The sequence below is a fragment of the Triturus cristatus genome, chromosome 3_2 (assembly GCF_964204655.1).
Source record: "Triturus cristatus chromosome 3_2, aTriCri1.1, whole genome shotgun sequence".
Lineage (NCBI taxonomy): Eukaryota > Metazoa > Chordata > Amphibia > Caudata > Salamandridae > Triturus > Triturus cristatus.
Genome location: NC_140584.1, coordinates 1203320828 through 1203343831, shown reverse-complemented (window position 1 = coordinate 1203343831; position 23004 = coordinate 1203320828). Strand labels below are relative to the sequence as shown.

Below are 23004 nucleotides of genomic sequence, written 5' to 3'. Positions count from 1 at the left end.
GTCTATGGGGCACGGGAAGGTCCCCGGGCGGCCGACTCTTCTGGTTTCCTCATAGGCCACCCTGCACTCTACCCTTCTACAGGTTGAAGGCGCAGCTGAGCCTGGGATTCGCTGTATGCAGCGCGGAATGCCCGCATCCCAGCTGGACACAGCTAACAAGGGCAGGCATTGTCCGGGCATCCTCCCACCGCATTCCCAGGGCAGGAGGAGCCGCGCTTCTGTCGTGACCTTCACACCCAAACCAAGGTACTGGTCGGATGACGGCATGGGGCGGCTGGGCAACGAGCCCGCTCCCTCCCTTGCGACTAAACCAAAGAACAACAACACACGCTTCAACATTATTTAATAAAATGTGTGCACTTTCATGGAAAACTTTATAAATCCGTTAGCAATTAAAAATAAACAAACCAACAAGCATTTGCAATGCAATAGGTCTCGCATTTACGTGAGTTTGAGCTATTGACATTGCAAATGACAATGACTTTTATTTTTGTTTTTTGAACATAAATAAAAGGCATTGTCATTTACAATGCCAATAGCTTAAACTCGTGTAAATGCGAGACCTATTGCATTGCAAATGCTTGTTCCTCTTCTCTTCGCTGCGTATCCTTCCCTCCCCGCCTCCTCCCTCCGCGATCCTGGGGCTGACTCCTCTTTCCAGCCTTACCTGAACTTGTTTCTTTGTTGTTTTTTTCTACACCCCTGTCTCGAACCCTCTCCCACCACCCTTCCTAATGCCCCAATGCTCCAACTCATATATATTTGTTATTTTATGCTATGGTAACAGATGTAACTGTGTGCAACTTCTTCTAATGTAAAGCGTCCTGATACCTCCGGGCCTAGCCAGCGCTATATAAAACTCTTCAAATAAATACATAAATAAATAATTTCAAATTATTTTAATTAATTAAGCAATAAAGGATTTTTGACTGACTGATAAGTGGGACCTACCATGTGGAAACACAGAAACACATACACCAAATGCTCTTAAAATGTAATTTAAATGGTAAATAGCTGCACTATTATGAAAACTTTAGTAATACCCCTTAAGACTTACATGAGTTCAAAGACTGAACAGCCATTTCCATGAGAGCACAGATAATGCACAGACGCTTGATTTAGAGTCTCACAAGCATGAGGTCCCACATCGGCTCATATCCGTGAGTTAATGCCGTTGTAATAAGGCCGGCGGGATATCTGCGTCATCTGTGGTGGAGAACCCCTCTGACAAACTCGACACCAGGTCCAACGTCTCGTATGTCCCTTTTGAAGCAATGTGCAGACCCCTCACCGGCTTTCCAAACACAGTCCGGAAGAAGGATGGCAGACTGGGCCGTGCGGCCATAGGCGATTCCTTCCGTATGAAGTCTCACAGGCGCCCAGATGATGCAGGTTTGATAAGTAATAAGGTTGCAATCAATCTCATTGATCCGAAATGTCGAAATTGGAATGCTCGTCCCAGTTGTCTCCGATCTCCAATGTTGTAACTATACGTCCACTTAAAGCCGATGGACACTATCTGCTTATGACCGATCCACATCCAATCGCGTTCTCCTACGGCCCCTTGGAACCTGTTTAATTTCCATAATTCCTAATGGAAGCTTTTGTCCTTATCAATGATGTGTATGTGCATAACATGTCAGGGTTCCCTGTCAAGAGAGAAACTCCAGCAATACATCTAGCTCCTAAGAGAATGCTTGGCAGTGTCTATGCGAGGAAGGCTACCCTTCTAAGATGCTCTCAGCAGATGCAGTATGCCTTCACATTTACACACAGGCATCAACTGAGCCAAGCTTCCCTGACATGACAGTGAGACTCTTGCACAAACTGAACCCTTCATAATACTCAAACAAATACAAATCACTTTCCCGACGGCTTCGCCGATCCAGCAGCTAGGCTTATCCAACAGCGCTGTGAGGTTACAGTTCGTCTGATATGGGAGGGATATCTGTTGGGACGGGATTATCCCATGCACAGTGTACGGGCAGGTCCCCCTGCTCTCAGTGCTCGCCTATGTGCACCTGGTATCCTGTCTTTTGATTTTTGGCACAAGCGTCATGCTAATCTAGTGTAAATGCAGAGGTCTAGGCCTGTCCCCTGACATGAGTAGCTCCGAGACTTGTCCTGTGACCTGGAGGGGCTCACAGAGAGTGCCCTCTGTGGCCGATAGAGGACTGCTGTCTAGTTGTGGGTTTACCACATACAGTGGTGGTGGCAGTGTACCATGTTGTGAATCCGTGGTTGTGACCAGACCTTTTCATCTGTATTCCCGGAGTGCCGCCTACTGCCCACTTGTTTAACCTTCTGCTTCCAGGCACGTTTTTCAACTCCTTCCTGTTGTGCACGGTGGTGTGTGTAGCCTGTGTAGCCTGTGTGGTGTGTTTGCGAGCGAGCCAGCGTCAGCCTAGTGAGCAGAGGCTCATGGGATCCATTCTGGACACCCCTGGCCTGACCTTTGCACAAGATGGAGGCGAGTTGTTTTCCCACCTGGTAGAAGTGTCCTGCTGACATTCCTGAAGCTGGAGGCAGGCGTCACTGACATGAGTGCACCTGTTGTGGGTGCTCCAGGTTGGAGACTACCTTGTTGTGAGAAGCATCACCCTACACAAAGGCTGTGTCTGGAGAGCAGACCCCAGGAGGAAACTTGAAAGGAAAACCTCATCAAACTTGGTTGGGCGGCCTTGATTCTAGAATGGTTGGGGATGCTGGGAGGAATTCGAATGCGTAGTTTTAAAGGGGGGAGCAGCTGCAGTTGTTGTTGCTGCCTTCCCAGTCATGTTGTCCTACACTGAAATAGATATAAACCTTTCAACGCGCCTAACATGCCCAGCGTCAGCCTTACAAACATGTTCTCAGTTGCAGACAGTCGCTAAAAATCTCCTGTCTGATTTTGGTGTTTAAAAGTGGGACTTCACTGCCCTACTTGTTCCTCCAGTTTTAAAGCCTCTATCGCTGGTCAAGCAAGGGAGTGCTTTGCAGACTGTACAGAGGAGATGTGCACAGCCAGGGCTGGTGTCCGCCTGACAGCCAGCTTTCCATAGGTGAGGGGATCTCACCTAAGTTTGCATCTCTTGCTGGAGAAGGTGTGTATGTCTTCTGAAGTTCCCACAAACCTGTCTGTCTGCTGAGATGGGGAGCATGTCATCCCTGCAAGTGGAGTGTCTGTCAAGATGGAGTGAGGTTCAACATATCCCAGGTGTCTGTGGGGACCCAGAAGAGAAGCTGAGGAGCCCAATTTCTCTGGTCCCACAGTTTCTCTCTGCTGGTTCCAGGCTGGCGCTGCATTAATCCGTCCTGCAGTTGCAGTAGCTTAGTCATGGCTGTGACTATGCGTTGGATCCGACCTGCACAGTGTCGCATCTGCCGGGGTCGCATCTGCTGGGGTCGCATGTCCTAGGGTCGCATCTGCGTGGTGCGTGGCCGTGCCTGCTGGCGTTGATCGGCCTGTACAGGTCTCTTATTGCCTACATCTCTAGTGGCCTGCATGAGGCCACACCTGCCTAGGGCGACTGCCCGCTGTTCCGGGTCTGTGGATGGCTACATCTGCTGACGTTGTGACCAGAGAGAAGAGGCTACCCCTGGGCGTGCCGTGTGGCCCAGAGGGTCTGCTGCCCCCAGCTTGGGGCTTTCCGTGAGACCATGCCCGCTGAGGTACTGACCACTGGTGCAACTGTGCATCCAGGGCTCTCACCTTTGGAAGTGGGGAACCAGGTTCAAGTCCCGGCATCACTCAACATCCTGTGACTGTGAGCACATCCCTTAATCCCCTGTGGGGCTCATTTAATCATTGTGGTGTCCAGTGCCACCTGTGTATTATTTTAAATAGGATAAACTTAAGTCTGGCTCCTCGTAGACCTTCCCGTCGATGGACCATTATGGCATCCCATTCGGTGTCCGCTCATTCATGCTCCAGCCCCCGCTGCTGAAACTGTGTAATACCTCAAGATGTAGGTTTGAAGAATAAGTGATGTATCATGTGACTGCAGATCCCGACACCGTGCCCCTACACAGGCTGCCCTATTTGTCAGCGTGGTTCCTCAATGGGTGTTGTGTGTATGGAATGTGGTGTCTACTGTCAGTATAAAATATCATTTTAGAAGTTTAAAATGGAGTTGCACGAATAATGAACCAAACCTTTACATAGCATAGATGTAGTCATTAGCTCCACCCAGTTTGCGTTCCATATGAATATTGTTTCATAATGCTGAACTCTCCACTCGGTAGGACGAGTTTACCAGCTGAATACAGGAAGTGCTAACCGAACAGTGACTAGTTCCTGTTGAAAGTGTCTGCTACTGTACAACACCACGTGTAGCGCATTACTTTTAGTAATGTTTGATCGTATGATATAGAAACGATATGCTATTTTTGTTAAAATATGGAGATGACGCAATGCTTGATAGCTGTAACTGGCTGTCCCTGCCTACAAGGCATCACCTCGCGTTGGGAAGGTGGGTACCAGACTCTCTGCGGGTGTCTCGCCGGCCACTGATCGCTCTCCAGCCCTGGAACTGGCTCCCCTGTGTGCAGCTCAGTCTTCTAGATTGAGAGCTTTTGTTTGGTGAATTAATGGCCACATATAGGCGTTCTACGTTGTGGCACCGTATTTAGGGGCATATCAGCAAGGCGAGGCAATAGAATTATCGCCGCTTTTGCGGCCGTTTTCGGCCGAAAAGAGGCGATAATTTTATCGCCTAATTAGCAAGCTCACGCTGACGCGTGAAAACTTGCGTTGGCGTAGGAATTCCTAACGCCCAGTTTTGCATCTCTAATGAGATGCAAAGTGGGCGTTCCTGACCTGGCATGACAGGAGAAATGTCGCTAAGCGACATTTCTCCTATTATCAAGCCTCACGCTATGAAGCATAGCGTCAGGAAAAGTAGCGATAACCCCTGTTATCGCTACTTTCCTTACGCCTGCTTCAGGACTGACTTAGCCATGATATCCTATGGAAGGTGTATGGCTAAGTTTGTGAGTCCCTATCAGCAAGCTAACGCCACATTGCGTGCGATTATCACTGGGTTTCCAGCGATAATCTCACGTTAGGCAGTTAGCGTGAGGATTTTTATCGCTTTTGAGATAAGCGTTTCTAATAGCACGCTATCTCAGCGATAAAAATCCACGCTAGCCGGCGATAATTATCCTAGCGTTAAGTGCGCTGAGCGATAATTATCGCCGGTTGTTGCTGATATACCCCATAACGTTACTACTGGCAACCGTGCATGGCGCGCTGAGGTGACCTCTGCTCGTTATCTTGCATGTCAGTGGTCACTAAACAGTCTTCTCTGATGTGCTCAGTATTATAATATCAGTAGCTCCGAAGGCTTTAAGTGAACATTAATAGCTTTTATTACAGAAAAGGTTGGAGACCCGGATGTGAACCAACCATGAGAACCTGACAATGGGATTCTCCCCGAGACAATGACCTTTGTGACCTTTCCCCTGACGATTCTGTTCAAGGGGCCCTCCGGTGAATGATGTCACAAGAGGTCTGGAAGCTCGTGCAGACGTCATCAAACAAAGGCACATTCTAGAAAGCCTATTGTTGTGATTGTCACAGGTGCAGGACAGTGAGTTGTTGTGACATTTTATCGCCTCTTCACGGTCCCTTGTGCTTGCTTCGTATAGAGCATATTTCATTACTGTACCTCAAGATCTCTCAGAAGGTACCATCCTACCCTCGCCTACAGGGAGGTCTGTCAGTGCAATAAGGCACTTCCCTCAACCAGCCCTTCCTGTCAACCCACAGTGACCGTCTGGTGTGCAGAAGTGGACAGGCCTCTTTGTGATGTTGAGACCTGTTGTAGGGCTCGAGGCAGATAGAGTGAACCTCTGACCTTTGCCTCTGTTCTTTGTTTTTAGTGAATCTTTCCAATGGCCCAGATGTTCCGAAGGCACACATCTGGCGAGAAGATGCAGAGGGGAGTCGGAGAGATGGCTCCGCGAATTATCATGTGCGTAAAATCAGGTGATGGGAAGAGGTGCAAGGAAGGCGAGGCGCCAGGTGCCGGCAGAGAACTGGCCGGCTGGCAGGGGCAGATCGCCCTTACAGCCAAGGCGAGAGCGCGGAGCGTCTTGCAGGACGCCCTGAAGAAGAAGGAGCAGCTGCTGATGGAGCCCCCGGAGTGGCTGGTGATTGAGACCCCCAGTGGTAACGAACCGAAACGGAAATGGTTGACGCGGTACGCAGTGATGACGGAGCAGAGGGTGACCCACCTGAAATCGGTGGTGGACGTTATCCGGCTCAAGGAGCAGAGCGGTGAACGGTTCAAACGTACCTATGCCTACGTGTACCCTTCAGATGAGAGCCGAACCGTGTACCTGTGCCCGCTCTTCTGGGACGCTCCAGCGCGTCTGGAGAGAGACTCCCAGCCGGGCACCCTCATCCACGAGGCCTCCCACTTCTTGGGCACCGTGGACCTGAAGTACGGTAACTATGCCGCTGCCCGCGTCCCAAGCAGTGGGACATCAGCAGGGCAGCCCTCTAGTGGCCGCCCGTCGGAGCCTTCCCCCATTCTGCCTCGCGCGCGAGGCTACGCCCACGAAGGTTATGACCTCCCAATAGTGTGTAGGTGGAGGCGGGCCGTTGGGGGTGGGGGTGTGCCACAACACGCTCCGCCCCTGTCAGAAGGGGCGGGAGTAGGAGACAGATCACGTGACCCAGTGGATGATCTGTAAATAATTATGTGCCACACTGCCGGGCATCGACCCACCGTGTGTGCTGGCTCACCAGGCGGGCGGAGCAGCAAGGGGCTGCTTGCCCTGGATCGCCCGTAAGATAACCCAATTTTATTATCATACTATGTTGTATGAAATAAACCTGCAGCAGTTCTTCACCCACAAAGAAAGTGTCAGTGTAATCATTGGGTGACGTCTGTGTATGCGTGTTGACTGAAGCGGATGACGGTGTGGTCACTATGCAAAGCCCATGCGCTTCTGCGATCATGGCAGGGCCATCAGGAGCGAATCAACCAAATCCTCTGAAGAGATTCAGCAAGTTATCAAAAACGCTGACAGCATTGAATACGAGTGTGAGATCGCGCTGCAGCACAAGGGACAGTTCACGAAGAGCGGCCCTAGTATGGAGTATGGGTACACCTGCTGCGGAGAAAGAAACCAGGACTCCATCTGTATCAACTCTGTGAGCAGCGACTTCTCAACGTACCACGATAATAAAAGGTGAGCTGTGTGCATTGCAAACCAGGCAAGTGAACAATATGCCGAGGATGTATTTTCATTGGCTCACAGCAATAGCTTATTAGATCACCCCTCAAACTATTTCTGTGGACGGCTCCCTCCATGTAGACCCTCATAAAGACTCGAAAAGTTCCTATTTTAAACAAGCATTAGAAATGCAATAGGTCTCGCATTCTTAGGTTTCTCTTGCACATCGCTTGTGCTGTGCTTGTGAAATCTCTTGTAGTTAATATATCTTGAAAGGGGGCTCTTATCAGTTCGGATCACCAAATTACTGTGTTTATTCGCTTTTGTGTGGAACTTTTTTTTAACTCTCCCTGCCTGCACACATTTACGATACTTCTACCAAAGCTGTTCTCCACTTTGGTTGATAATACATAACGCAGCCATTAACTTCCTTCAGTCGGTTATCTTAATCTAATAACCCAATGTTAGCACAGTAAAGGATTATATGCAGGCGTGAAATACCCATGATTATAATGCACCCCCCTACAAATTAAAGAGCGCTCTAACAGTCCACCCCTCTGATGACTAGTGTCATCATACACATTTTCAACTCCCTGTAGGAAGAACCGACCTAAAAAGAAGTTATAGCCACTCTTCCCTGTCAAAACTTCTCTAAATTCTTAAGATTCTCATAGTGACTGTCCTGCAGTCTCTCGAGTCTCCTCTCGCTGTCTAAGAGAATTCTAAACCTGTCTTGACCGATGCCATTTGTAAGTTATCACTGTTCCCATCAACAAAATGATACAAACCACAACTATTACTATTGGTTTCAAGATATAACCAAGAATTCCTTTTCCGAAATTTGCAAACCAACTTTCCCAAATCATTTACCAACCGTGCTCCAAACTCCCTCCATAGCCAAATCATGACTGAGCTGTTTTGACTGACAACTTATCCACTATTGTTGACAATTTTCTAATCTTAACATCATTTAAAGCCACTCTCAAGCTTGGTATCAGTGCTCCAAACACAGCTCCTCTAGTCTCTCCTGCACTTGTACCACGCCTCTCTATGTGGTGACTTCTCTTCCACAGGCCTCAAATCCTTCTCACGGTATACCTTGGCAAACGCAACAGCCACATAACATGTGCCATACCATTTCAGTGGCAATCGGACATACGCATTGCTCCCGCACCCAAAATACACATTCGGCACGTCTTGTACAGTCTCTTGCAAGAACTTCTTTGCAGTGATTTCAATTGTTAAGATATGATCACTCGCACTCTGTCCCACAAATATCTTGTCATAATGTCTGAACTTGTCTGATGCAAAGCTTCTCTCGCTGTTCCCAATCTAAAGCTATTGGACCATAACTTCCCTTAGTCTTGTGCGCTAACTCGTCTTTGGTACATTCAAAATGTCCTTTTCTATTGATAAACTTAACTGCTAATGATCTTTGTCTATCTTCTACTTGATCTACAAATTTATTTTCTATGTCAGTCAGCATACGTGTCAAATTATGTCTATGTGCATAAGCTGTGTCTAATGTAATGGTAGGTATGAAATACTTCCTCATTCTCTCTTTTTGCTTGTAATATTCATACTTATTCAAGTGCTTGTAAGCTAGAATTCAAGAAATAGTACTCATAATGACCTTTACCATAAAACATGCTGAGCAGCAGACTACAACTAATACCATACGTCAGGGTCAAATGATGGTATCTGATACCCTTGTCGACTGATGCTGGTAATTGCATACACACATAGCAATCTCTCACATCCATCGTGTTTACATACTCATACAACAACTTTGCATAAGCATTCAAAGTATAATCACCTTTAGACAAATCTACGTGCAACAAGCGACTAGTTTGATCAATCATACCACTGTCAGCCCCTAATGTACCCTCTATAGGATTAGAAGTGGTATGTGTGGATGTCCCATGTACTCCTACCCCATTAACTTCAGCTTCGTGTGAACCTATGACGGACATAGTAATGACTACTGCTATGACTACAACGACTCCTACTATAAGCGTGCCTCTTACACATTTGTTTCTACGGTATACATTTCCAGACTCCATTTTCAAATGAGTTCGGATTGTGACTGTAAGAGGATCAATACAAAGTCTTTTTCTCTGCCTCTTACCAATGCACAACAAAGTTCACACATAGTTTCTTGAAGTTGTGGAAATAAATCTCTCAGTTCGTTGCACAATTATTTACACAGCTCGAAGACTTCCCTTGCCCTCTTTATTCTCCTACGGAAAAGTCCCTAATTTTATTCTTCTTCCACTCGGGCCGAGATTATCTTCTTTCGAGCAGACCATTTTATTTACAGTTCACAGTTTAATTAACTTCCCTCATGAGATCAGAGCCAATTTCCTCAAAGACACACTGCAAAAGTTCAATACGAAATGTGGATATCTCCTGAGCTGTTAGCTGATACCCAAAAGTTGAAAACGTGAGATCTTCCAAAATCAAGCTCTGTAAGCCACTCAGTCTCGGTGGATCTGGTACAGTCAGTGTCAAAACTCCATTAACTTTTACTCCAAGGACAGGGCGTGGCTTGGATGCTGAAGATGGAGGATGCGTGAACCTGTAGCTCCGCGTTAGCCCACAATCAACCTACTACCTTGGTGGCAGACGGAGCCCGAACACATAGCCCGGGACAGCCCTGAGCAGCGGAGACCCCCCCGAACGGGTGGTGGGAGCTCCCGAGGTGCGGGAGAGCCAAGACGCTGGGTACCGAGTGATAGCAGTGCCGGCCTGAACAATTAAAATGGTGACGTGAACCCCGAGGCATGGCTGGGGAAGAGGCCCGGGAACACCTTGTGTGCCCTTATCGCAGGGAGGCGAAGCATGGGCCTTGGTGAACACTGGCCGCCAGCATTGGCAGACTGCTGAGAACCTTGCCAGTGAACCCTAAGCTGATAATACGGCGAGGTCCGATGCCGAAGGGCCCGAGAGGCTGCTGACCGCGAAGCGGTGAAATCCAGCAGCCGTGCAGGCAGTGCGGAGACGAGTCAGAGCGTCGAATGCCAGCGGCCAGCCCCTGATATCGGGGGAACACTGGTGAAGACAGCGGGGCTCAGCGAGGTCAGGCAGGCCAGTGCAGGGATCCCGGTACGAGAGAGTCCTGCGACACAACACTCCAGGTGAGCAGCACGGTTCCTGCGGCACACCCTGCGAATGACTGTGGAGGAGTCCCTCTGCAGAGTTGCACGCAGGGTGCACTCCAGCAGGGTTTAGACACCCAGGGTGTGGGCTGTTATGTTATGTTATGATACCACACATTTATAACGCGCACAGCTACCCGGAAGTGTCCCGGTGCGATAGGCCAATGCGGGGGTGAGCATAAGTGGAAATAGCAGCTAAACCACCTAATTAAAAAGTAAGGTTTTCAGTTGCTTCTTAAACGTCCTCAGATGATGGTTATTTCTGAGCTCGAAGGGCAGGCTATTCCAGGCCCTGGCCGCCCTTACGGAGAGGGAACTCCCTCCCGTTCTGGCGAGGTGGCTGCGTGCAATGGCAACAAGGCATTGACCAGTTGACCGGAGATGCCTGGGTGGCGTATAAAAACTAAAACGCCTCCTGAGGTAACAGTGTCCAGACTTGTGAAGGGCACTGTGGGTAATGGTTAGTGCCTTGAACAAAATGCGCTGGTCAACAGGAAGCCAATGCAAGTCGCGAAGAAACTGCTTGATTCCGAGGCTAATAGCATTCGAGCGGCCGCGTTCTGAATGGTCTGCAGCTTTTTTATCTGGTAGCAAGGAAGGCCGATGTAAAGGGAATTGGCATAATCAAGCCGCGACAGGATAAGAGCGCGGGTCACCATTTCTGTGGCCGCTTTTGGCAGGAGCGGCAAAAACTTCCTAAGAAGTTTCAATGTACCAAAGCACACTCCTGCTAACTTATTAAGTTCGAAATCTAAGATCCTTGCTAAACCAAACTCCCAGATTTTTTGCTGGGCTACCCTGGGTTTTTTGTTTGGGGAAGCCCACTGGCCACAGGTCAACCCGAAAATTCGGCGGAAAGGTCCCATAAAGAAGGACCTATGACTTTTCCTCGTTACATTTAAGTTGGGCCCGTGCCAGCCAATTAAAAACTTCCGTCAGGCAGTTTCTAGCTGATTCCACGTAAGCCTCATCTTTCCTCCATTAGAAAAGCAGCTGGGTGTCATCGGCATAGGCTATGATTTTGGCACCCAATCCTTCCGCCAAATATATCAATGGAGTCACATACACATTAAAAAGTAGAGGGCTCAACGTAGAGCCCTGAGGGACGCCTGTAGTAATGCTTCTTGGTATGGATGAAAAAGGCGGGACCCACACTTGTTGAGATCTATTGGCCAAAAAAGATTTGATCCAGTCCCACACCTGGCCTGAAATTCCAATATTAGACAGGCGAGCTAAAAGCTGACGGTGTGGAACCGTATCAAATGCGGCAGAGAGGTCCAATAAAACCAGGGCCGCTCTGCCACCAGAATCACAGCAATCCCTAATAGCCTCTGTTATCTCGACCAAAGCAGTCTCGGTGCTGTATAAGGGCTCTAACACCGGACTGAGCCGGGTGAAGAGCACCAGATATTTCAATAAACGCAGACAGCTGTTTAAAGACTGCCTTGGATGAATTCTTAGCTAAACTGGTTAACACCTGTACAGATAGCTTTAGAATTTGCCTGGATGAAAATTCTAAGAGTGAAAATATAATAGAGCATTTTAATATTATAGCAGTCACCATCAAAGAGAGCCTGAGGGCGGTTTCTAGGAACAGGCCCAAGAATGGTAGAAGATGGTTTGATAATGCATGCACTAAGGCCCTCACTGAGCTTAAATATGCCATCCACCGGGAACTGAAACAGAGGAGGAACGCCATAAAGAGGGTGGCTTGGGAAGAACTATGTGAAGCCTCACAGTCCAAAGATACATCTGCATTTTGGAGGGTGGTAAATTCCCCCTTCCTCTTTAATAACACCAAGGCTCGCGTGGAAATTGCGATTAGTGAAGACGACTGGGTCACACATTTCTCCGCCCTCTAAATGTGTTTAGAACAAAGCACCCAAAAAGTTTCTAACTTAATATGTGAGAAAGGGGGGGATGCCAAAAAAGTAGTGGTTACCTTGCCTGAGGTCCTTTCGAGTTTGAAAGCTACGAAGAGTGGAAAGGCAGCAGGTCCAGATGGGATCCCAGCTGATCTGTATAAAGCTAACAGTGACATCTGGGGCCCCATTCTGGTTCAGCTTTTTAATGCAGCATTAGCGAGGGGTCTAAGTCCGTCATGATTTACATCTATCATTGTTCCTATCTATTAGAAGGGAGATAGGCAAAATTGTGCATGTTATAGGCCAATATCCCTACTTGACTCGTCTATAAAAATCCTCGTTAGACTTATTTTAGCTAAATTTCAAAACTGGGTGGAGGATAATGGGGTAATAAGTGATCTACAGTTTGGCTTTCAAAGGGGCATAGGAACTATCGAGCAGTGCTTGAATTTATTTTTTGTCCAGTAGAAGTACAGATCGATAAAAAGGGAGCGCCTATATTTTGCGTTTGTCGACCCTACTTCGGCTTTTGACTGTGTCTCCCATAACAAACTATGGGAACTGATGCAAAGGATGGGCGTGGAAGATTCGATTATTCGCTTCTTGAGGGAGCTGTATTCTGGGGCTACAGCTACTGTCCGTTATGGAAGAGGGGGGGAATGTAGTAGATCTTTTGGGATAGGGCGCGGAGTACGCCAGGGATGCGTCCTGGCGCCTTTTCTATTCCTGATCTACATAAACGGGTTGGAGCGTCGTCTACTGCAGGAGTGCAGGGATGTGCCTATTGTTGGTAATAGGCGTATCCCTGCGCTCTTGTATGCGGACGATGCTGTTTTAATGGCGCGAACACCCATTGCCCTCCAAAACTTGATTGCATCCTTTAATAAGTTCATGTCCAGTTTAGATCTGTAAATCAACTGTAGTAAAACCTTTACCATGAACTGTGGAACACGATCTAAGAAGCAAATGAAAACTATGTTTATAAATAACGCTCCCTTAGAAAACACGTCCACCTTCCCTTACTTAGGTATTTTGTTCCATGAGACTGGTTCATGGACAAGCGCTATAAGGGCAAGAACTCTCTTATTTTCAAAGACTATAATGGCCCTAAAGAGTTTTATACAAAAGTTGGGAAAGAAACCCATTAGGGAAATTTTAACCATTTATAATGCAACGTGTATATCGGTGACTTTGTATGGATCAGGACTCTGGGGTATGCTAACATAAACGCAATGCAATTAGCTGAAAATAAGTTTATGCGGTACATGTTGTCTGTACCCGATAGTATCGCAACCCTTAATTGTCACGAGGAGCTGGGGCAGTCATATATCTCAGATATAATAAGAATCCAGCCCATCTTATTGTGGCATAGGATATGGACTGTAAATGAGTGTGTAGTAAACCGTGCCATACATCAGGATGTGCTACAACTCGAAAATGTCAATGTTTTTAAGTGGTTGGGGAGACATTGACTGACCTGTGAGCGCGAGCCCTGTCCTGCGAGGTCCTTCCTGTTGGGCTGTTTGTTCTGCTGCTGCACCTCGCGGAACCCGCTCCGCGGGTCCCGCTTCGCCCGTGTGCCTGGGCGCATCGTTGCTGATTCCTGACAGGGGAGCTGCCTGAATCTCGGGGAGCAGGGCTGCGAGCGCCAGGTGAGGATCAGGGACTCCATTGCCCAGGAGTCCCTGTGCTGCCATCATTTCCTGCACCTGGACGCTCTCCCTGCTGGCCACGCCCCCTAAGCACAGCTGAAAAGAGCCTGCTTGTCCCTAGCTCTTTGGGAGACATTGACTGACCTGTGAGCGTGAGCCCTGTCCTGCGAGGTCCTTCCTGTTGGGCTGTTTGTTCTGCTGCTGCACCTCGCGGAACCCGCTCCGCGGGTCCCGCTTCGCCCGTGTGCCTGGGCGCATCGTTGCTGATTCCTGACAGGGGAGCTGCCTGAATCTCGGGGAGCAGGGCTGCGAGCGCCAGGTGAGGATCAGGGACTCCATTGCCCAGGAGTCCCTGTGCTGCCATCATTTCCTGTACCTGGACGCTCTCCCTGCTGGCCACGCCCCCTAAGCACAGCTGAAAAGAGCCTGCTTGTCCCTAGCTCTTTGGGAGACATTGACTGACCTGTGAGCGCGAGCCCTGTCCTGCGAGGTCCTTCCTGTTGGGCTGTTTGTTCTGCTGCTGCACGTCGCGGAACCCGCTCCGCGGGTCCCGCTTCGCCCGTGTGCCTGGGCGCATCGTTGCTGATTCCTGACAGGGGAGCTGCCTGAATCTCGGGGAGCAGGGCTGCGAGCGCCAGGTGAGGATCAGGGACTCCATTGCCCAGGAGTCCCTGTGCTGCCATCATTTCCTGCACCTGGACGCTCTCCCTGCTGGCCACGCCCCCTAAGCACAGCTGAAAAGAGCCTGCTTGTCCCTAGCTCTTTGGGAGACATTGACTGACCTGTGAGCGCGAGCCCTGTCCTGCGAGGTCCTTCCTGTTGGGCTGTTTGTTCTGCTGCTGCACCTCGCGGAACCCGCTCCGCGGGTCCCGCTTCACCCGTGTGCCTGGGCGCATCGTTGCTGATTCCTGACAGGGGAGCTGCCTGAATCTCGGGGAGCAGGGCTGCGAGCGCCAGGTGAGGATCAGGGACTCCATTGCCCAGGAGTCCCTGTGCTGCCATCATTTCCTGCACCTGGACGCTCTCCCTGCTGGCCACGCCCCCTAAGCACCCTCCCCCTATATCAGGTGCAGCTTCTTCCGCGGCGCGGGAGCGCGCGGGAGGGCGCCGGGAGAAGCCCGGGACAAGGGCGGGACCGTCTGTGGCCGTCCGGGGCCGAAGGTGGCCGGGCTGGGCCTACCCTCTTGGATTGTGCTTCCGACCCCTGGTCTCTTACACTCGGTGGAGCCGCCCGCCGAGTTTAATTTATTGTGAACATTATGCCGTCCCCTGCAAGGGAGAGCACCCCACTAAAACCGGGTGGAGCAAAGAATAGGACTCTAGAGAATTATTTCTCCCGGGCAGTGGGGGAGGGGGACAAAGAGTGTAATCTGTCCAGGTTAAGGGCAGAACGGAGACGCTCAATAGATAATATGAAAAACACGCCCCTCGGAGACCAACTTATTTTACCAAGGGAGGAGTTGTCCCGAATTGATGATGTCCCACTATTGCTGAGGGATCGCACTAACATGTCACCAGTTGAAGCCTTGAGTATAGCCCCAGAAATTAGTTCTAGCCCCCCAAGGGTGACCATTGATTTAGTGTCCCAACCCCCTCCGGCCCCTCCAGCCTCGAAGATTAGGAAAACTAAATCTAAGCCAACTAACACACAAGTAGCCTTTGGACCTCCTCCAAATAAACGCAGGAGGAAATCGAGGGGAGTTCAAGGAAAGAGCAAACCCAAGGTTCCACACTCGGATTTTGGGAAGTTTTTAAAAACCCCCACATTAGTAGAGAAACCATTGGTCGATTTACACCCTAAACCTATTGCTCATGAGGATCCAACTCCTACTATGATAAAAGACACAGGAGTTGGTATTGCTAATATTCCCTTGTCTGTTGTCCCGCTGGGAAACCTAGAATTTTTGCTAAGGTCCCTGTTATTACCGATCAGCGAGAGTATTAAAAAGATTGAGATCAGACTAACCATTTTAGAGGCCACATTGGGCAGTCTGAAAACTCCAGCTGGCAGACAGGGAAGGCAATCAGAGTCCACCCCCTCCACTGTAGCCCCTAAGCAGTCGGCAAATAGTGTCGCCAATCCAGTCCCTCCACAAGCTGTGAATGTGGCACCCTTGCAACAACCCACAAGGCCAAAGCCTGCAACAGCTAAGCCCCCTAACACCAATATGCCCAACCCTCCTTTAGGATCTGTACCTCCGGCACAGCCGGTAGACAAGAGCATCCCGACCCCTTTAATGAAGCTCACCCTGAGACCACGCAGACCCAATTTACCTCCAGAGACCAATGCTTTTACTGTCGTTATGGCAGGTGTCCCCCCACTTGAGGAAGGTGAAACGGAGGACTTTTGTGCCCTAAAAAGTAGGGTAATCAAGTGGTTAAATATAAATAGACCCCTCCCGACACATTTTAATAACGAAATTATAATGGTAAGAAGGGTACCATGGGTGGGAAGAACACAAAAATCCATTAAAGGGGACTGCATACTGGTGAGTTTTAGGGACACAGGAACGGTGTCCCATATATGTCAAGGGAAAAACAGATCTAGGGAATCCACCATCCAAACCCTCCATGTGTCGTTCTTTTTTCCCATCATCCCAGTCCTATCTCAGCAACCCCAAACTCATGACAACTGGGAGAGGGTTGGCAGGAGGGGGAGTCACCAGGCCTTTAACCCTAGGCCGTTTTTTGGCCGACCTGAACAACCCTTTTTTTCCTATAACCGGTTCCATTGCCTAAATGGCCTTGAAGGGGTCGATTGACAATCAGACAATGCCCCCCAGGGTTGTATAGAAATTGGAGGTACGGTAGAAAGACTGGAGGAGCAAAGATCCAAGGCTCAGCAAATCCTGGTGGTTGGTGAGGGGGAACCAAACTGCGTTGTGCCAAAGGAAATAGTTGTAGACAAGACAGGAGGGGGACATGGGCAGGGAATGCAAAGATCAATGTGGGAAAGAAGACCAAGGGCCCAGGGGGGTGCTGAATGGAGTGGAGAGGGTGTGAGACTTATCTCATGGAATATAGCGGGTATAGCGGGCAAATTCAACAATAAGGAATGGGTGGACTTCATTAGAACATTTCACATTATATGTGTACAGGAGACATGGGCTGTGGAGAATAACTACCATCTGCAGGGGTACAAGTGTTTTTTTGTTCCCGCCCGAAAATCTAGCTCAGGGAGAGCAATGGGCGGTTTGTCCATCTATGTAGATTTAGACCTGCCAGGCACCTGGTCCTTTCCAGACTGGTTCTCATATGGGATACAGGCGGCTCGGTTCCAGGGAAAGGGGTTACGTTTCTCTGTTTTTAACATATATAGCACCGAGTTAGAAAATAGCCACACCCCGGTATTAACTGAACTCGACCAAAGGTTAGGAAAAGAAATCATATCCCAGAATAAGGGACCGTCTGGCGGACTGCTTGTGGTGGGGGATTTTAATTGTCACCTTTGTCCGGCACTGGTCAAAAAGAACACAGATTGGGCGCAATGCCCAATTGAGAAGGGACCGCATTTTTCTCACTCGCCTACTGGGTCGGCTCTTAGGTTGCTTCGGCTTAAGTACGACCTAGAGCACACCATTAATATGGTAGACCCACAGTCGGATGGTACACTCCCACCAACTTTTAAGGGCAGGGGCTGCTCGTCTATTATAGATTATATTCTGGTCTCGAGATCCCTGGTTAATAAAGTAGTCAGTGTAGGGATAGACTGGAACACTTTCAGCGACCATAACCCGCTTGTTTTAATGCTCGCATATAGGGCGGGTATTGGCTCCAATGCCCATCGTTCAATCGTGGAGAGGGTCACCGATCAAGGCAGGAGACTGAAATGGTCCAAAATAGATGGGGTAAAGTTCTATAAAAACCTGAGCGATAAGGGTCTGCTGGCCATAAATGAATGTTTGGATCTGGAAGTCCAGGGACCAAGGTTATTAGAAGCATTTAATCACATTGCCAACCTGATAGACGGATTACTAAGGTCCAGTGCGCCCACGCGTAATCTGGTCAATCCCCGGTGGTTTGATAAAGATTGTTCCAAGGCACTGAGGGAACTGAAATGCTCCCTTAAGTCAAAACCACGAGATCCACAAGTAATCAGGGCATGCAGAGAAAAATATAAAAAAGAGACCAAAAGGAGGAAACTCACCCTGCAGGCAGAAGCTTGGGCAGATCTGAGAGAGGCAGGGGAAAGAAGGGACCTAGCGGGGTTCTGGAGAATCATCAATAAACCGACCTTTCAAGAAAATGATTCTCCGGAGATAGGGGCTAACATCCTCCCGGAGCAGTGGGTCACACACTTTAGGAGCCTGTATAACCATGAATCGGGTCCCCACGTAGAGTCATCAGTAACCCCAAGTCAGGCTCCTCCGGTAGTATTTACCCTTAAGGAGATCACGGCAGGGATGGAGAGTCTAACTAAGAATAAAGCCGCGGGCCCAGATGGAATTCCCCCTGACCTTTTTCTTAGTAATATAGATCTTTGGGCCCCACTGATGACCAGGGTCCTAAACACTGCTATCACCTGCGGTCTCCCTCCATCATGGTCTAAAGCGATCATTGTGCCAATCTTTAAAAAGGGCAACAAGGACGACCCCAAGTGTTATCGGCCTATTTCCCTGATTGACGTCTCGGCTAAACTTCTGGGAAGGGCACTCCTGAACAGATTGTCCGAGTGGACCGAAGAGAACAACATCTTCTCGGACACTCAATATGGGTTCAGGTCAGGGAGGTCCACCAGCGACCAATGCCTGAACCTATATATGCTGACTGCCAAATATACTCTGGCCAGTAAGGAACCCATTTATATGGGATTCATGGACCTGGCAGCAGCATTCGATCACGTCAACAGAGGGAAGTTGTGGGACATGATGGCAGGGATGGGGATCGAGAGCGGCCTAATTACCATACTAAGAGAGCTGCATAGCGACACCACGGCTAGAGTTAGATTTAACAGGGAGGGAGGTTTGACGGACTCCTTTCCATGCAAAAGTGGAGTCAGACAAGGTTGTATTCTTGCCCCTTTTTTGTTCTCCCTTTACATTAATAATTTGGAACAGTTTCTTTTGGGCTTAAAGGCAGATTCCCCAAGGGTTGGGACGCGGCAAATCCCTGTCCTGCTTTACGCAGACGACGCGGTCTTGCTGGCACGTACACCACGAAGCCTACAGATTCTGATAGATGGGTTCGTCAAGTTTATGAGCGATCTGGACTTATCTGTCAACCTAAGCAAATCTTACGTGCTCCTGGCAGGCAAAAAACCTTCCTCAAAATTTTCTTACACAATAGGCTCCCATTGTTTAGAGGAGGTTAAAACGTTCTCCTATCTCGGAGTAACCTTTGATGGTGCTCTTCAATTTAACTCCTTGGTGGAAGAGCGCTGTAACAAAATGATTGCCTCTAACGGGGCAATAGCCGGATATGGCAGGAGGTTGGGCAGATGGAGTCCGGAACAGGTGATGAACCTGTACGGCTCCATAACATGCGCTAAAGTAAGCTATGGGGCAGAAGTTTGGGGCTTCGTGAATACCTCTAGAATTGACCAGGAAGAGAACAAACATCTGAAATCTATCCTGAGGGTACCACCCAGCACTGCTGGACTCATAGCTCACAGGGAGCTAGGGAGGCCATATCTGGTCGATTTGTTAAAACTTAGGCCAATTGTGGCGTGGCTAAAAATCTGGGTAAATCCAGACGCGCATCTAAGTAGAAAAATCTTACTGGACTGCCTAGGTAGGACCCACTGCATGCGCATCCCATGGCTCAAATATGTGAGAAACACTCTTGAGGAACTAGGGTTTGGAAACCTCTTCAAGAACCCCACCACCATTTCAGCACAGCACAAGAAACAAGTAGGGGAAATTTTCCTAGAGCGGAAAACCCAATGCCGTGCTCTGGCTGAAGGGGAAAAAAAGTCAATAAGGGCTCATACTTTGGTGAAGAGTGTGGAGGGTATGGAGCCCTACCTGTATCTTGTACACAATACACAGGACAGATTTCTTATGTGCCGTTTCAGACTGAGCCTACTTCCTTGTATGTTGGCCTCGCCAGCAGGTTTTACCATGTCAATCGAGCAGAAGGGACCCTGCGGCTGCGACAATCGGTCTCCGCAGGACTCCCTTCATTTTACTTTGCTCTGTCCCTATTATTCAATGCCCAGGCGTAGATTTCTAGTAGACATCCTAAAAAAGGCCCACCTGGAACATGCCAGAGATGCACTAATCTACTTGCAAAAAGCTTCTGACCCGCTAACCTTGTGTTGTGTTATGAATTTTATCAAGGTTGCGGTCCGACTAAGGAAGACGAGGGGAGAGGATTAAAAGACTTGTGACTCCCTGTTTTAAATTTACAGCCTTGTATGTTAGTATTTTATTGTTATTTATGCACAAGGATCTTGACTAATATTTAATGCCGTTTTATCTATGTATGTGTGCTTTTATGGTGTTTTTTAATCACCGAATAAAGATTCTTGAATTGAATTGAAAGTGGTTAAATCATGTGAAATCCTTCCTGACAGAAATTCACTATCAACAATACTATGAGGATCCACTTTTAATGGCACATATATCCAGAAAATCATTGAAAAAACTGTGAATGGAACACCTCAGGGGAAAAAGATTGTTAGAGGAAATAAAGAAAAAGACGGTTTGCTCCCATCAGTTGATAGTAAGCGGAGTTAAATTACAACCATACTTATGCCTCCCTATGTCACATTACGACAGATTTTGTCTTACACGTTTCAGGTTTAATATTGTTTTTAGATTATTAACATTTCCAGAAATGAACTCCTGGTCAAATGAATTGTGCTTATGCCCATGTGATGAATTATCTCTGCAATCCAATATTCACGTGTTGTTTTTCTGTAGATTTTACACTTTGCCCCGTAGGAAATTTATCGTCCCAATCCTAAAAGAGATGAAGGTAAATCGATGCCGCCCAGCGTTTTTAGAATTACAAAGAATGGACACTGTATTTATTTTTGCATCATTGTCAGAATTTTTTAAACATGTTTTTAAACTCCGAAAATCGATGGATGGATACATTTTAACTGTTTGTGATAATAACTGTGTATTGAGCCATTTTAAATTGTAAATTTTTATTTGTTGCTTTTATGGTTATTGATTTTTAACCGAATAAAGTACTTTTTGACTTTTGACTGCCTTCTCACAAACCTTCACCACAGCTGGAAGGAGTGAGATTGGTCGATAGCTAGCCTAGGGTGTCTGGGTTCAATGAGGGTTTTTTAACAGGGGTAATAACTTGGGACTGCGGATGTTATTAACTTTGGGATTAACTACTGTTGCCACTGTTGCCACCTGCCTGGCAAGACAGGGGTCTGTCGGAGATCCTGATTTGAGTGCTTTAAGAATAGCCAAGGTATCGGCCAACGGAATGGGCGTGAATACTGTCAAGGTCATATGTGTGCGATCCGGCTCACAAACAGCCCGGGCCGGATATTCAGTCAGGCCCAAGCTAGCTGGCCACAAACTAGCCTGAATTGCTTGAATTTTATTGATAAAAAAATCAGAGAGTTGCTTGCACCAGGAATTGGTGGCGGGGGCAGCCTTACTTTCTGCATCCGGCTTCAAAAAGCTCTGGACAATCGAGAAGATTTCCTTTGAGTTATTCCTGGATTGAGCAATAAGCTCCGCATAAAACTGACCTTTGGCACTCTTAACTGCGTCATATTAGCAATTCTGACATTTCCTAAGAGCTAATTTGGCCAGCAGGCAGTAAGCTTGTCGCCAGCTGCGTTCTAATTTTTAACACGCTTTTTTTTGTTCTTTAAGTTCCTTGGAGAACCAGGGTTTGGACGGAGTCATTCTTACCCTCTTGGGATCCTAAGATATAGCCAGTTGATCCACTGCACTTGCAATCCAATTGTGAAAGCTTCCTACTGTCTCAGTTAGTCTCTCCCCAGCCGATGGGTGTGATTCCGACAAAACCCTGCCAAGAGCTACCGGCTCTAGGCGAGGGGGAGGTCTACCTTTAATTAACCTCAAGGGCGGATCTGGAGATGTAATTGACCAAGAAAAATGGATTAGGGAATGATCAGACCAAGTAACCGGCAGGGGATCTTGAACTGTTAGAGAGAAATTAGAGCAGATCACATTAAGAGTATGGCCCCCACTATGAGAAGGAGAATTGACCCATTGCGTCAAATGGGCCAGGTCTAAGGTGCCCTTCAGTTCGCTAGTGTCGGCCTTCTCTTAACAATCCCAATGAATATTAAGGTCGCCAAGTAGCAAAATATTAGCGTAGTGCAAGGCCCTAGGTACAATGGCATCATCCAAAGATTTAAGAAGGGAGCCCGCAGGACCGGGTGGCCTATATATTAAAGTGGCCCCAAGAAGAAAATGTGCTGAGAGAGTAAGGGCGAAGTCCAATGCTTCCCCATCCTTGATAGCATGAGATTCTTCCTGCGTAAAGTTCCAATTATCCCTGTAAACTAACGCCACCCCCCCCCCCCCTCTGCCTGCTATCCGGTCCATTATAGCAATTTTATAGCCTGCGGGAATGGCTAGTGTAATAGCAGGAGCCGTAAAATCATTGAGCCATGTTTCTGTTATAAATAGCAAATCTAACTGGCTATCAACCAAGAGCTCAAAAATATCCTGCGTATGCTTTACTAGGGACCGAGCATTAATTAAAGCGGCCTGAATCCGCCAGGAGTTTGAGGGGGCACCCAAAACCTGGTTAGGAAGGGAAGTATCACCCAAAGTGGGTTTAAAATGAAAGTTACAAACCTGGCACGTCCTTAACATACAGTCCAGGACACACCCGTCATGGCCACACCCGCCCAAACGTTCCCATATTGCCAGGATTTCAGTGCGACTCAGCCCCAACCGGGCCTTAGACAGATCTTGTTGACAACTGGCAGCATGGCTGGTGCTGGCCGCTTCCAGGGCGCGGACGGGCTCGTCTTAGGCGTGCCTTAGGCGCGCCAGCGGCACGTCCGCCCATCGCGCATGTTATGTAGCCCACAGCCCCTGGCAACTAGAACGCGCTGTGCACAAAATGGCGGTCTAGGATGTCCCCCCCCCCCAGGAGACCGGAAGTGCGTGCTGGAGCCGTGAGAGTAAGTGAAACTACAAATTCCCCGTTTAAAATTGGCAATTTTTAAAACAGTAGCAGCAGTTGATTTATATTCAGGCAATAGCAGCAATC

At 48.3% G+C, this 23004-nt stretch overlaps 1 protein-coding gene across 1 annotated transcript in view; it reads left to right on the top strand.

Annotated features, from left to right (window-relative positions):
* The first annotated feature begins 6916 nt into the window (after nucleotides 1–6916).
* Nucleotides 6917–23004, top strand: part of LOC146859446 (uncharacterized) — a 47343-nt gene continuing 31255 nt past the window's right edge. Inside the window, exon 1 of the mRNA XM_085646985.1 lies at nucleotides 6917–7179. Within this exon, the coding sequence (XP_085503111.1) occupies nucleotides 6929–7179 (251 nt within the window). The 5' untranslated portion in view covers nucleotides 6917–6928. The remainder of the gene's footprint in view (nucleotides 7180–23004) is intronic.